Genomic DNA, 13,891 nt, shown 5'->3' with positions numbered 1-13,891 from the left:
TTCTGAGTAAAATAGGACTGGAATGTTGTCTTGTTAATTTCATGGGTTTATTTCCACAAAGATGTAGGTTGAGATTTGGCTTTGAACTCAGATATCAGTCAATCCCTACATCACTACCTCTCCTTTTAACTAACATTTAAATATACATATTTCATGAAATTTCTTTCATTATAAAATCCTTATTATCATAAAGTGTCTGTCTGAACTTTAAAATTAAATTAACAAATAAAATGTCCAGGACTGTCTATTCCTGCAGTTATGGATTATCTTCCTTTTGTTATAATGATAAATAGTGATTTAGTAAGTGTCACTGGAATATAACAATTCATATCTGCTTCTGAGGAAACCTTCCTTAGCCATATTTATGAATGTCCTTTCGAAAGGGCATAACTGGGCCATTTTATAGATGGAAACAATTATTATGGACTAAAAAGAAGGATAATTACTATAGATGACATTCTTCAATAATTTGTTTATGTTTGTATATAAGATCTATAAAATGATTGAATAATAATCTTCCATCTATCAAATCTAAATCCTTTACTGTGAGTGCATATTCTCTAGGAATAACAAACTAAACATATTTATTAATTTGTGGGGTGAAATAGAAACTACAGTGGAAGGTGTTTTTATTTACTGCAGTCATATGGTTTTCATACGTTGCTTAAGGAATTATAGGAACCAGTTCTTTGTACTTCATTGACCACCAACACATTACAGCTCCTTAAACAGTGATTATTGTACAGAGCTAGCCCATCTATATCTTAATAGACAATCTTACTTTTAGAACTGACACTTTGAAAATTGCTATATTATACTTATCATAGTTTTCTTTATGAGTGTTAAAAATATAAATTATGTAACATTAATTGTCCCTCTAATTTACCAAAAGCATTGCCAGTAGAAAAAAGATTAATACTAATTCTCCTTTTCAAAGTCCAGAAGTAATGCTTAAAATTTTAAGACTTGTAAAATGTATTTCTAAATTATGCTTGTGTTACTGTTGCTTTGTTGTTGTTGTTGTTGTTGTTGTTGTTTGGGGTTTGGGGGGGTTGTTTTGTTTTGTTTTTAGCATAGTCGTAGTTACAGGACTGTATACCTTTTTGTTGATGGGACTAACACAGTAAGCAAAATGATACTGACAATTGTCTAATTCCTGGAGGAAAATAGCAAAGGTTGGAAGTAGTATATTAAGGGGCAAAAAATTTACCTGGAACACTTTAATTGTGGATGTAACAAAAAGGATTGATGGCATTATTCTTACAAAGGAACACAGTGGTTGGTAAATGTCATTATATTTTTAAATGTAATGAATAATCTTTATCCATTTCTCCTGACACATTACTTTGGGGGAGGTTATAGATTTGGATTTTTGGATTTTTTAAATATAACAACAACTAGGTCATAGTAAAATATTGTTCTTTAAATAAATGAAAAAATAACACTGATGGTACTCTGAAAAAGTAATGTGAAATAAATATTTGATTACTTGAAACAATAATATTCTACGGTCTGTGAATTAGTATGGAAACAGATTGGAAAAAGAATAATTGAAAATTTGTGAAGACTCCATTAAATGAGTGAAAGAATAATCAGCTCCCCTTGGTTCCTTTTTCTAAAAGTTAATAAAGGCAGTTAACCAGACACTGTGATGTTTGCTTAGGTGTGTTCTGATGAAATATTGGCTTGCTGATTCGTCCCCACCAGCGGCATTAACAGTCCAGAAAATTTTAAAATTTCATAAAAATATCCTCTCAAAGCTCCATTGAGCTGTGTGGGACTTACTTCTGAATAAATCTATATAGAACTAAAATGTGGAAGTTTTTAGTCAGTGAGGCAATTGTTAATACTGTAGGTATATTTGTTCAACTGGGATGAGCAACTTGTTGGACTCCAAGATGTTACTGGACTGCATCTGCTGTCAGCTCTAGTCAGGTCAGCCAATGGCCAGATAGAATTAACGTTTCAGTTCCATAACATTTGTGGAGCCACAAGCTGCCCCCGGCAATTTAGCAGTAAGTCTTACAAATGCAGTGGAATCTGTATCTAGTACGTATAACTGGGATTGCAGTGATCAGGGGAAATATTTAATAAAACAGTCTTATGCCAGTTTAGTGTAATGGTTTGAGTGTTGGATTTAAGATTCTGAAAGAACAAGATTCAAATCCTCCCTCAGCCATGAAAAGTTGTTGGGTGACCTTGAGCAATTCACAGTGGTCCAAAACACACTTCAGAAATAATCCTGTTTGAGACCACTTTGAATGCTCTGGCTCAATGCTAGGGAATTCTGGGAACTCTAGTTTTGTGAGACATTTAGCCTTTTCTGTCAGAGAGCTCTGGTGCCACAATAAACTACAATTCCCAGGATTCCCTAGCACCAAAACAGGGAAATTAAAGTGGTCTCAAACTGGATTATTTCTGCAGTGTGTTTTGGACCAGTCTTTCAGCCTCAGAGGAAAACAAGGGCAAATCTCTAAATGAATTTTGCAAAGAAAAACCTGAGATAGAGTTGCCACAAGAGTCGACTTGAGGGCACATAACAAAAACAAATGGATCTTTGCTAAGAAGTGACCTGTGCAGAGCCGATATGGTATAGCAGCATGTGAGTTGAGCTCAAAGAGATCAGCCATGGATAATGTTGGGCAAGTCATACTTTCTCATCCTTAGAAGAAGGCAGTGAAAATCATCCTCTGAATATATCTTGCCCAGAAAACCCTATGAGAGGGACGCCATAAGTCAGATTTGAATTGAAAGCACACAATAGCAAAAAAAAAAAAAAAACCCAAAGCAGGGGTGGTTTGTAGATCTTCCACTGCAGAGGTAGTAAATCCATTCTTGATTTTACTGCCATGTCTCCTGCATGTGCTCTTAACTGAGCAGAAGGTTTTCTGGACCTGGACCAGCAGAACTCCCATTCAGCTTAGAGGTGCCATGGGAGAAACAGAGGTAAAATAAAGAATTGATTTCTTGCCCCTGCAGCAGTGGGTCCACCAGCTGCCCATGCCCTACACACAAAGGAACCATTTTAAAAAGGCTAGTGTTGCATTAAATGGAGAGTAGAGGCTGGGAGTGGAAGCAGTGGTCAAATGAGAGCCTTGCAGGCTACATTCAGCATTTGGGCTACTATTTCCCCACCTGTGTCCTGCAGTGTTCAGTGAGGTTTGTTCACTAGTAAGTATGCATAGAATTAAAGCTGCAGATTGCAGTCCTACATGTCCCTGGGAGCGTGTCCTATTGAACTGTAGTGATATTTACTTCAGGTAAATGGAATTATGCAGTTGGGTTCATGCTAAAATCTTGGGAGCAAAAAATCCTTAAACACAGTGAAATTTTGTTGTCAATACACTTTACTTTCTATGAATTTCTTCTTTGTGGTCTCTGTGAATCACACATATGGGTTTTATTGTACCTGTGCAGAGCATATTTGGAACCTACTGACATAGATAGGCCTGAATTTTGGGAATGTGCCAGAATGTCCCTAGATTGTACCTTCTCTACATTCTCTTTAATGCTATCTCTTCTTAGTAATTGGGAGGAGTTTCTCATTTGGCCTGAAGCATATACATTTTCATACATTTATTTGGAAGTAAGTTTCACTGTGTCCCAAGGAGCCTGTTTTTGTACAATGGAAGTAGGTACTGAATATCACAGGCTTTGTATGGGCTTGGTTAATCTTAGAAAGAAACATTCCAGAAACTGATGGCCAATGCAAATAATGCCTCTTACATTTTTGTAGACTGTTCAGTAGCTTCTTGTGCTTGGCTCTTTAATAGTAGACAGCAGGGATCTACAATACAAGAACTAGAATTATGGTCTATTGAGAAAGCTATAATGTGTTCCACCTTAAAACTATTTACTTACTTATAAAACCTCAGTTGCATAGTAACAAAGGTAAGACTTTTGTTTACCTACGAGACTTGCATGTCTATTGTGTGCAAGTCTGTGCTGCTACCATTACCAGTTTTTTTCCTTTTATTAAAGCAAAATCTAATAGAGATAAAAATAAACAAATCCCCATAAAAATAAATAGTTAGAAGTACTATTTTTAAAGTTTTCAGCTAAAGACTATCAATGCAGTAGCTGTTCATACTAACATTGAATGAATCCATTTTTAAAAATACTGTTATAATCTGGTACCCTTGGTATGACATATGCTAGTGCATATTTTGTTTATGCTACTCATAGCCTAATACAAAGAACATGTGGTAGACACAGAGCCTTTTAAAGAAAATTGGAACAATAATAGATAACTGTATACATAAGGATCAAAAACTGTGCACTGTACTTTGGAGTGTGCTATTTTTAAAACAACTTATATCCAAATTTGCTTCTGCCTGCTATAAAAAGAACATATAGCACCATAAGCTCTGTAAACTGCCATCATCTTAGTTTTTTTTTCTACAATGAATTGATACTCATGGTTTGTACTTCACTGCACAAGAAAAGAAAAACAAAACCAATTGGGAGAGTAGCGGCTTTCTCTGGGCCGCTCTGCATTAAATCGTTACACTTTTATTCTCTTCCCGAGGGGAGGCAGTTGTCAGAGCGTGTTTTTTTTCCAAATGGATTTTCCCCATTCAATAATACTACTAACAGAAACCAACAAAGACTTGGACTGAAAAAAGTCAAGGAGGAAAGTGCCAACATAGGCTTAATGTTAAACATTAAGAAAACAAAAATAATGGCAACAGAAGTTCTAAAATAATTTAAATAACAAGAATATTGAAATAGTCAAAGAGTTTCCGTATCTTGGATCTAATATTGATCAGAATAAAGACTGCAGTCAAGAAATTAGAAGAAGACTAGGAAGAGCAGCTATGACAGAACTGGATGAAATCCTAAAGTTTAAAGATATAACTCTGAACATTAAAGTGTGGATCATCCAGACCATGGACAAGATCCTAAAGTGTGAAGATATAACTCTGAACATTAAAGTGAGGATCGTCTTATCACCATATACAGATGTGAGAACTGAACAATGAAGAAAGCTGATAGAAAGAAAATCAACTAATTTGAATTGGGGTGTTGGGGAAGAGTGCTGAGGATACCATAGACAGCCAAGAAGACAAACAAATGGGTCCTTGAACAGATTACGCCTGAACTCTCCCTGAAAGCCAGGATCACTAAATTGCGGCTGTCATACCTTGGCCACATCATGAGAAGGCATGAATCACTAGAAAAGACCATGATGCTAGAAAAGGTAGAGGGCAAAAGAAAAGAGGAATACCACATGCCAGATTGCTAGATTCAATCAGGGAGGCCACAGATCTGAGCCTGCAGGACCTGAACAAAGCAGTTGAAGACAGGAGGTCTTGGAGACGCCTCATTCATGGGGTTGCCATGAATTAAGATCAACTGAAGAACAGTTAAGAACAACAACAACAACAGCCCTCAAGATCGAGTGCATTCCCATTAGCCCCAGGCCTCAGGGCCAATACTTAGAAATTATGGGAGTTGTAATCCAACAACATTTAAGGGTTGCATTTTGGCTAGCCATGGAAAGAAGAGTGAAAACTTTCAACATAAAATTCACAGATTTACATATATGTTCAGTAAATACCATCCCAATAAATGAGGCGGTGGACTTGAAACAGGAGGCCCAGCTAAAGACTACAGAGTAAGTCTTAAGAAGTTGTTATGAACCATATATCCTGGCTCTTCCTATAGGTATAGATACTGTCTCTTCAGTCATAAAGATTGTTTATGCAATGCATGATTTATGCAGTATTTTAAGTTTTTTAAACCACAAACTATGTGTTCCTGAAAAGTTTTGCCTGTTTATTCCCTTTGGTTAGACTGCTAAAATCCCACTGACTTTAGTGGGATTTGAATTGTCTAACATAGGAGTACAGCCTCATTTTGTAGTCTTGCATTTTGTGGCTTGCACTTTAGGTTTTGTTTGACACTGGCTGGTCACCTTAACTGCACATGAAAGAAACCCATGAATAGACTTCATTTTTGGTGCCATCTGTGAATGACTGTAAAAATCAAGTGTCTCTTTTTTACATTCCTGCATGTCTTTAGGTGTATTACAACGGCTACCATGGTGACACTTCCGAAACAATTCTAGTGGGCAATGTGGATGAGTCTGGTCAAAAGTTAGTGGAGGTTGCCAGGAAATGTAGAGATGAAGCAATTGCAGCTTGCAGACCTGGGGCTCCTTTCTCTGTAATTGGAAACACAATCAGGTAAGCCATATACTGACAAGTAAAGGGAAGGCTGGCAAGTAGGACAAAGGTTATTGGTGGTTTGGTATAAAACTGATGACATGTTTTATGATTCAGAACCATCATTTCAGTCTGATATCACTGTGTGAACTGCCAGGCTGTAATGTTGTTCCTTGAGTAAGAAAGGATTTTTAAAAGTAAATTACACTAGGTAGGGTCAGCAGCAATACCTGCAGAAAGAGCCAAAGACATTTCTTAAACTGGATGCAGGTATGATTGAACAGCTTTGGCAATTTTAATAAAATCATATTAGGAATATTGAAGAAGCGGGTTCATCTGTTTGCTGCATGGTACATACAGTCCACAAGAAATTTATGAATGTTATGAAAAAACGTTAAAGAGGTAATATGTTATCTTGTGCTAGAAATGCTTCTTTATGCCAGAAATGCATACAAATATAATGACAAGAGAAGAGAGTCATTTTTTAGGAGGGGGGAGGCACTGATCCTGATACAGCATGATAAAATGTCATGGTCTTCTTGATTAAGACATATTACTAGGTTCCTTTACTTATTTCTGCACAGTTTTCTTTCAAAGCTGTAGCTTGGACCCTTTCATTAATATGTTTACTACTAATGCTATCAGAGTGGGAAAACTCTACATGAATTTTGATGGCTACAGAACAAGCGTTGCTGAGAATCCTAGAAGATGCTCTCTTTCTTCCCCCACCATCCCCTGTATGAATTCTCAAATACTTTTAGAGAAATAAGGAAAGAGAGCAGCAAAATATCAGTTTGATGTTATTTATAGCTTTAAAAATATTGTAACAGAGTCTGAATCAAACTTTAGTAAAATCACTTTGGGTTATATCTGAGAAGCTTTTATTGGAAGACTTTGTATAAAATTGTGTTTTTGACAGTTTTAAATTATAGGCTAACTAGCCTGGGGAAAAAGGATAGTGTCTTTCTGTTCTTTCATAGGAAATGTTGAATCAGACCCCTACTGGGAAAAGAAATTTAATGCATATCTCACTATCTTACTGTCCATGAATATAATAGAAGTGAATTCAAAATGTAGTTTTATTTTTGCAAATGGGATGAGTCAATGGATGCACCTCCATATTTTTGAACACCTAAGGTTCAACAAATTTACTGGTGGTGCTCTTGCATTTTAACAAAATTTATTCTCCAGTCGAAGGGGCACAGAAGACGAGATTCTTATTCAAGCATTCTCTTGAGCACTGCATTCATGGCTGTGTCTAAAGGGCATGTCAGCCTTTGATTCTCTCTGAGAGGTAATTATCCTTTTCCTGTCACGGAACAACAAATGATAGCTAACTACAGAGGCACATTTGCAGTAGTCACATTCATCAACTGCAGAGGGAAAAAAATTCAATTTAATTGTGCAACACAGCTGCACATAGGCTTTTTGAGCATTTCTGTTGTTCTCCCTGTCTTGCTATTCCTCCCTACCAGATCTATTTTTTTAAACTTTTTTCCTTCCTGCTTATTTTTTTTTCTCTCCCTCCCCCCCTTTTTTGTCTCTTCTTCCATTTTTACTCTCTGTACTTTCTTGTTAAAGTAATTTTCCTTTGTGGCTCTCATTCTTCTCCCCCCCCCCTCCCATTGAAGGCTATGAATGTAGAAAATTATCACAATTACTCATATAATTGAGCCTCTTTGTAGCAAGTGCAACTCCAGTAGCCTTTCTCCATCATGAAAATGGTTTCATTATAGGGTTTTTCATATTCTCTGACACCATCTACACAGAGGAACAGGCGTGCAGATGAGATGTACTAGGAATAGGGTAGATCAGGAAGGTCACAGTGGGAATAATTAGCTCTGCTATGGAAAGAGCATCTAGGCCTTTTACTGCTACATAAATGTACTGTCCGTGGCTTTTAGTCACAAAAAAAACCTCACTAACAAATGGAGCTCCCGCCTACTACTTTGAAAAAAAGATTTGTATCAACACTACAATTTTCCATCATTAAGACTAATAACACAGAGCCTAGTATACATCAAGGGGAATAAAAAGAAAAATCTCACATTCAAGTGGCGGACTGGGTGCTGACCTTTGTTCCCCCTTTTTTGTGTACGACTTAACTCTTTACAAAAAAGAGCCACACGCCACACCAACATGCAGGTGAACTCCAGCCAGTGCTAGCAAAGTACAGCATTCACTTGGAAAATCTGATAAGTCTCCATGCAGGATAATGCATTTCATTAGATTCACTGCATTAATTCTAGCAGTATTTTTTTAAAGGAGAGAGGGAGAGAGAGAGACAACAGAATTGAAAGTGACATTAGTCTCTCTCTCTCTTTCTCACTCTCTCTCTTTCCCATTTTTCTCCCCCCCCCCTTTCTTTTGCGAGGTCAGTATTTTCACAGCATGTAAATGTGTATGCAAAGCTCTGTTGAAAAGCAAATTAATCTGGATTGGTCCATAGTCACAACTGCATACAGAATAACAGACTGAGATCATCTGGGCACCCACCCTCTCTTTTGATATTTTATTCTGTGTTTAAATATGCTAGTTTTGTTTAAATCTTCATACAGCTAAGGGTTTTCCTGGCCTGTTGCAAAGCTTTGTATGCATACCCTTTTGTTATTTTATGTTTATGTGTAGAATTTGGTGAGGAAATACATAGGTTCGTGGCTTGGTTTCTAGTCTCAGCGGACATACTTATTAAGATTCTGATGTGTTTCTTCTTCCTACAAATGTTGCTTCATATGTTTGCAGAGTATATTTTCAAATGCCATAGAAAACACATTATGGTAACATACAGAATGGATGTAAGTGGGTTCTGTAATCTGACACGTTATTTAATTCTGTAGCAAGAATTTTAAGAATTGCAGCTTATTTTTTATAAGAAGTCTGATCAAACAAATGAATAAATTCACAAAAATTGGAGTGCAGTTTAATAATTGTCTGAGCGAAATAAATCAATCTATTTTTGTTCAGTCCATTTGTCCTGATCACCTAAATTCAGATGAAGTGTAATGGGAAGGTAATTGGATTGCAGTTTTCTCTATATATGCTTATGAAATTTTGCTTATACATTTGTTAATATTCTGTACAAATAACAGCGTCTGAAATAGTGGCTCAGAATCGCTATAATGAATTGAATAGAAACAAAAAATGGAAACATAGCTATAGTTAAATAAAGCCAATTTCAAACTTGTAGTTAAAATTACTAAGATAAGAGTATCAATAAATGGTTTCTAAATGTTTTAACTTATAAATATATGTTTTGATATTAACTTAGAACAATACAAAGGCAGACTTTTAAAAAAGAAATCTGTTTCTATCCGATTATGCACATTTAAACAATAAGTGGCTCAGGCAAAATAAGTCATTTTAATGTCATCTGTGATAGATTTTCTTTGACAGCTACTGTAAATTACAATTACACTGCTTCTCCCTGTGCTTGAAAGTAAGCATTGCAATAAATTATCTTTTATTTCAATCCATCATGTCTGCCTTTCAGAAATAGAGCACCTCAAAAGTTCATGACTATTGTAAGAAAAATACAGTGATTTGTGTTAGTTTGAAAGTAAAAATGTACCTTTCTTTAAGGAGAAAGCTCTCAATTGTGGGCTTTGAAAAATATTACTAATTGAAATTCATCATTCATTGTCATGAAAGGGAATCCCTGAACTTACGCATTCCCTTAGTTTAGAGCTGCTACTGAAGAATAAGAACTTAAGCTTACACTAGAGTAATGTGTAATCAACCAGGTGAGCTGATGCTGAATTAATTAATAACCTAAAATAAATGGTCAAATATTAGAGTACATTCACATTACTAGCCATCCCTTTTCTAGCCTGATTAATTGGCCTGGCAGTAGCATTTGCAGCCTTGGGTTAAATAATGGGATATTAAATAAATAAATATTAGGTCTTGTGTTCCATTTGAGTACTTCTGTATTAGAAATGAAATCTGCAACTTCATCTATTTGACTTCTAAGGATATGTTGGCTTGGGATGGTTTCCCAGCACCCTTTGCTCTCCTTGTATTAAATATCTTGTGGGATTGTACTATTTTACAGTTTACAGTTGTGAGTGTTTTGGTTCCTAAATAACAATCATTCTCTATTCCGTTTTTTAAACCTGTCTTCATTCAGTAAAGAAGTTAGTAACACTCATCTAGCAAATCTAAAGAGATGTTCAATTATTTAAAATTTAAAGAAGGAGGAATGGTTTTGCCAATTTCGGCCAAGATTCAGTTGTGTTCATTTGGCACCTGATGACAACAGAACTGGTATTTCCCCGCCCCCTTCTCCTCCTCCTGCAGCTCTCTGTGGCACCAAAACCTGTTTGTAGTCCTTCGTAATGTATTTTTAAGGTACATAGGGGCTACAAGAGGAAGTGGGGACTGCCAGTTCTCGAGGAGCAGGGGCATACAGTGGAAGTACCTCACTGGATGCTGATCTTCACTTGGATCAGAGCAGCAGACAAAAAGGGAGAGGGTTCAAGCCAAATAAAGGACTAAAGGGTACATCCACAACAGATGGATGTCTGTATGCAATCATCATCATCATCATCCTAACAAAGCCATATGCATACACTTAAACTGAAACTGGAATATCTTCTACAGTACTTTTATTTCAGTGTAAATACACTCCTCCACATTACAGCCAATTTATACTTTGGGGGTTGGGACTGAGGGGCAGGTCCGTGTAAAAAGCCCTGACTTTTATGAATCATGTGCTTTGGGGCAGAAATGTGACTTGAAAAGTGATGATTCCTGGATATAGCCAGCTTCATGACCATTTTCCTGCAATCAGAGATGCTTCTGCTAACTCCATGGCCACACATGCAGTTAACGTGTCATTTCTTCAGGTGAGCATATACTGAGGCAGCTTTGTGACTATATTTTCAGACAGAAAATGTACAGTATGGATTTTGAGCAAATATTAGGAAATGGTTTTAGTGCAAAATATGCAAATGTAATTATTTTTAAGTATACCTCAGGTTGTTTCTTACCTTCAGTGAACATCTTTCACATCATTTCTACAAAGATAGAACATTAGCCGTAGCTCCATGATGAAGCTACGTAAAAATGGATTCAAATGTATTGTGCATTCTGATGTGCCCATGTATGAGCTCTTATTCTCATAGGCTGAAGGTTATTTAAACTTGCCAGAAGTAACATTATAGTATTGTACCATCTCAAAATGGGAGGTAGTGCTAGGACAGTGTCACATATATGAATGCTCCCTTCCTGCATATGTAAGACTATCACATTAGTAAGAAGACTTCCAGCGAAACCTTCTCTCTGATACATGTTAACATGCAAGGCAAATTTGCTACAGAAGTGCTTTCACAAAGATGATGATATGGTTGCATGGGAGAGTTGTACTGTGTGCATAATTGAGTTGCCCTTTAGAATTTCTTCCTTTGAAGAAAAATCATCTATATCCAGATGGATATAACCAATTTTTTAAACATTCTCTCTCTGCCCTTCTCTGTGTTTGCTCTCTCTTAAGTCTACCACAGTTGGAAAAACATTGAGTGAGCCCCTAACGTATAGATAGAGGGCCAAATCTATCTGTATTCTGCAGGTGCACAAATGATTCTGACCCAGATTAATTGACTTGCTCTTTACATTTCAACTGCTATTGGAGGGCTTTTTGGTTTGGGTTTTGGGGGGGGGGGGAGCATGAAAGCTGAAAAAATATGATGAAATTATGAACCTCTGTCACTAAATATATAAAGTTAAATTTATTTAACTTAATTCATCTCTGTGCAGTTACAAACTCAGCAGTTGTTAAAGTACACTGTTGATGTTGTATGACTTCAAGTCATTTCTGACTAATGGTGATCCTAAAGCAAAATTATCATGGGGTTTTCCTCGCAGGTTTCTTCAGAGGGGAGTTGCCATTGCCATCCTTTGAGGCTGAGAAAGTGTGACTTGCCCAAGATCACCCAGTGGGGTTCAGTGGCTTATTCATTTAAAAGTTGCTACCACATTACTTTTTAGTTATGTTATTGTTGTTTTACAAAACTACACTTAAAATATGGGAAATTGCAAAATATGCAAAATATAAACAAAAAAGGTTTTAGAAGTAATGAGTAAACATTGTCCAACATCCATTTAATTTTAATTTTAAAATTAACATTTTTTTAAATGACACTACACATGGTTGCATTACTTTACAAAAGCAGCTTCATTTGGGATGATGCCTCCATTAATGCAAAAACAAAAGCAGACTGTTACAGTGTTGTTATTTTGCTGAAAATAGAAAATTCCTGGCAGTATGTTTTGTGGTCAATTGAACTTGAAGTCAAATGATGATCTTCCTTGCATTGGCCAAGTAGAAAGTTAAAAAAAAAAACCCACAACACTTCATCCAGGTTCTTTTGTTGAGTATTTCTTTGAATATCTCTGTGCGTTAAATTTGCTGCCATTTTCCTTTTCCTAGATCTAAAAGGGGAGGGGATGACTTTTACTTTCATCTACTTGCCCTTTATCCTGTCACTTCTGTGTGTAATACAGAGTATTGCCAGATGTGTAGCACTGGATTTCAGGGTGTCCTGGACAAAGATTTCCTGAATTAGCTGTCCAGTTTTGTCTCTCACAGACTAGATTATGATGATGATGACCTGAAACATTAGTATTTATATCTTTACTGACAGATGCAGGTCCTAATGGTCAGGTATAGAAAACCTTGGCTTTTGGATTAGGAAATTTGGGTTCTGGTTCTCCATCCACTAATGTCATAGCCTTACCAATTGACCTGAGGCAAATAAATCCTTTAGTTTACATTTCAAGTTCACACACCTCTTTTGATTGTGGGCTGCATCAGGTGTTGGTGTGGGCTGCACACACAGAATCTAGGGTGGTTGGAGGAGGAGGCTTTAACTGGAGATGGTGGCTGCTTCAAGGCTGCTGGGGCAGGAAGCTTCAGTCAACTTCAGTTGACACTGATGTTTTCATAATGCCATTGAAATTGGAGAGGGGGGAGCTGTTTCATGATTGTCAGCAGAGAGCAGAGGCTTTAGCTGCCTTCCCCTCCTGTCATCTTCATGAGGCTTTGTGATATTAAACCAGCAAAGACAATCAGATGCAAGGTGTGTGGCAGACTTCCATCTGTGGCATGCGGGGGCCACACAGACATGCATCCAGAGACTACCTGTGGCCTACAGCTCTCAAGTTCTTATCTTGCAGGATAAAGGTTGTCAAGGGCCTTGTTTTGCGCTGTCACACATTAAAGCCAAATCCATTAATCCAGTGCATGTAAGGAATTTTTCAGATGGTAAAATCCTGAATGGAGGAAAGCACAGCTGAAGCCTAGTTTGTCCTGTCTTGTAAAGTCACTACCTTATTAAAATAAATATTACATTCAGTTAAATTTTCCAATTATTATTTACTTTTCCTAACTTCCAAAATTAAAAGTGATGTGGCTAAAGCCTGCCTGTATTTGGGTGTCTTCTACATCTAAATGTGTATTTTTTTTCAAGGGAGAGAGGCTAGCTATTGTTATTCTATACACACTCACAGATACTCTCTGTCCGTATTAATAGTACAGAATTCCAGCTCACTGAAAACAAGATTCTGTGAGCTGTGCACTATGATCTCCACCTACTGTATTATATATTTAATGTATTTATGTAGACCATGAATTATTGCTCACCTTTGGATATGTGATAAGCAAGATAATGTACCAAATACCAAAGATACTGAGGTGTTTGTTTTTAAAATGGAAATTATAAACTATG

The 13,891-nt window shown here is 36.7% G+C and overlaps 1 protein-coding gene across 4 annotated transcripts in view; it reads left to right on the top strand.

The window, feature by feature from the left end:
• Window positions 1–13,891, top strand: part of METAP1D (methionyl aminopeptidase type 1D, mitochondrial) — a 104,715-nt gene that overhangs the window by 69,736 nt on the left and 21,088 nt on the right. For all 4 annotated transcript variants that reach the window (XM_089519754.1, XM_089519753.1, XM_089519756.1 and 1 more), the window contains one exon: window positions 6,025–6,188. In XM_089519754.1, coding sequence (XP_089375880.1) covers window positions 6,025–6,188 — 164 coding nt within the window. The remainder of the gene's footprint in view (window positions 1–6,024; window positions 6,189–13,891) is intronic.

This window comes from Sceloporus occidentalis, unplaced genomic scaffold (genome assembly GCF_023333645.1).
Source record: "Sceloporus occidentalis isolate IW3139 unplaced genomic scaffold, rSceOcc1.0.p SCAF_4, whole genome shotgun sequence".
Taxonomy (NCBI): Eukaryota; Metazoa; Chordata; class Lepidosauria; order Squamata; family Phrynosomatidae; genus Sceloporus; species Sceloporus occidentalis.
This window is presented reverse-complemented; position numbering and strand designations above follow the sequence as displayed.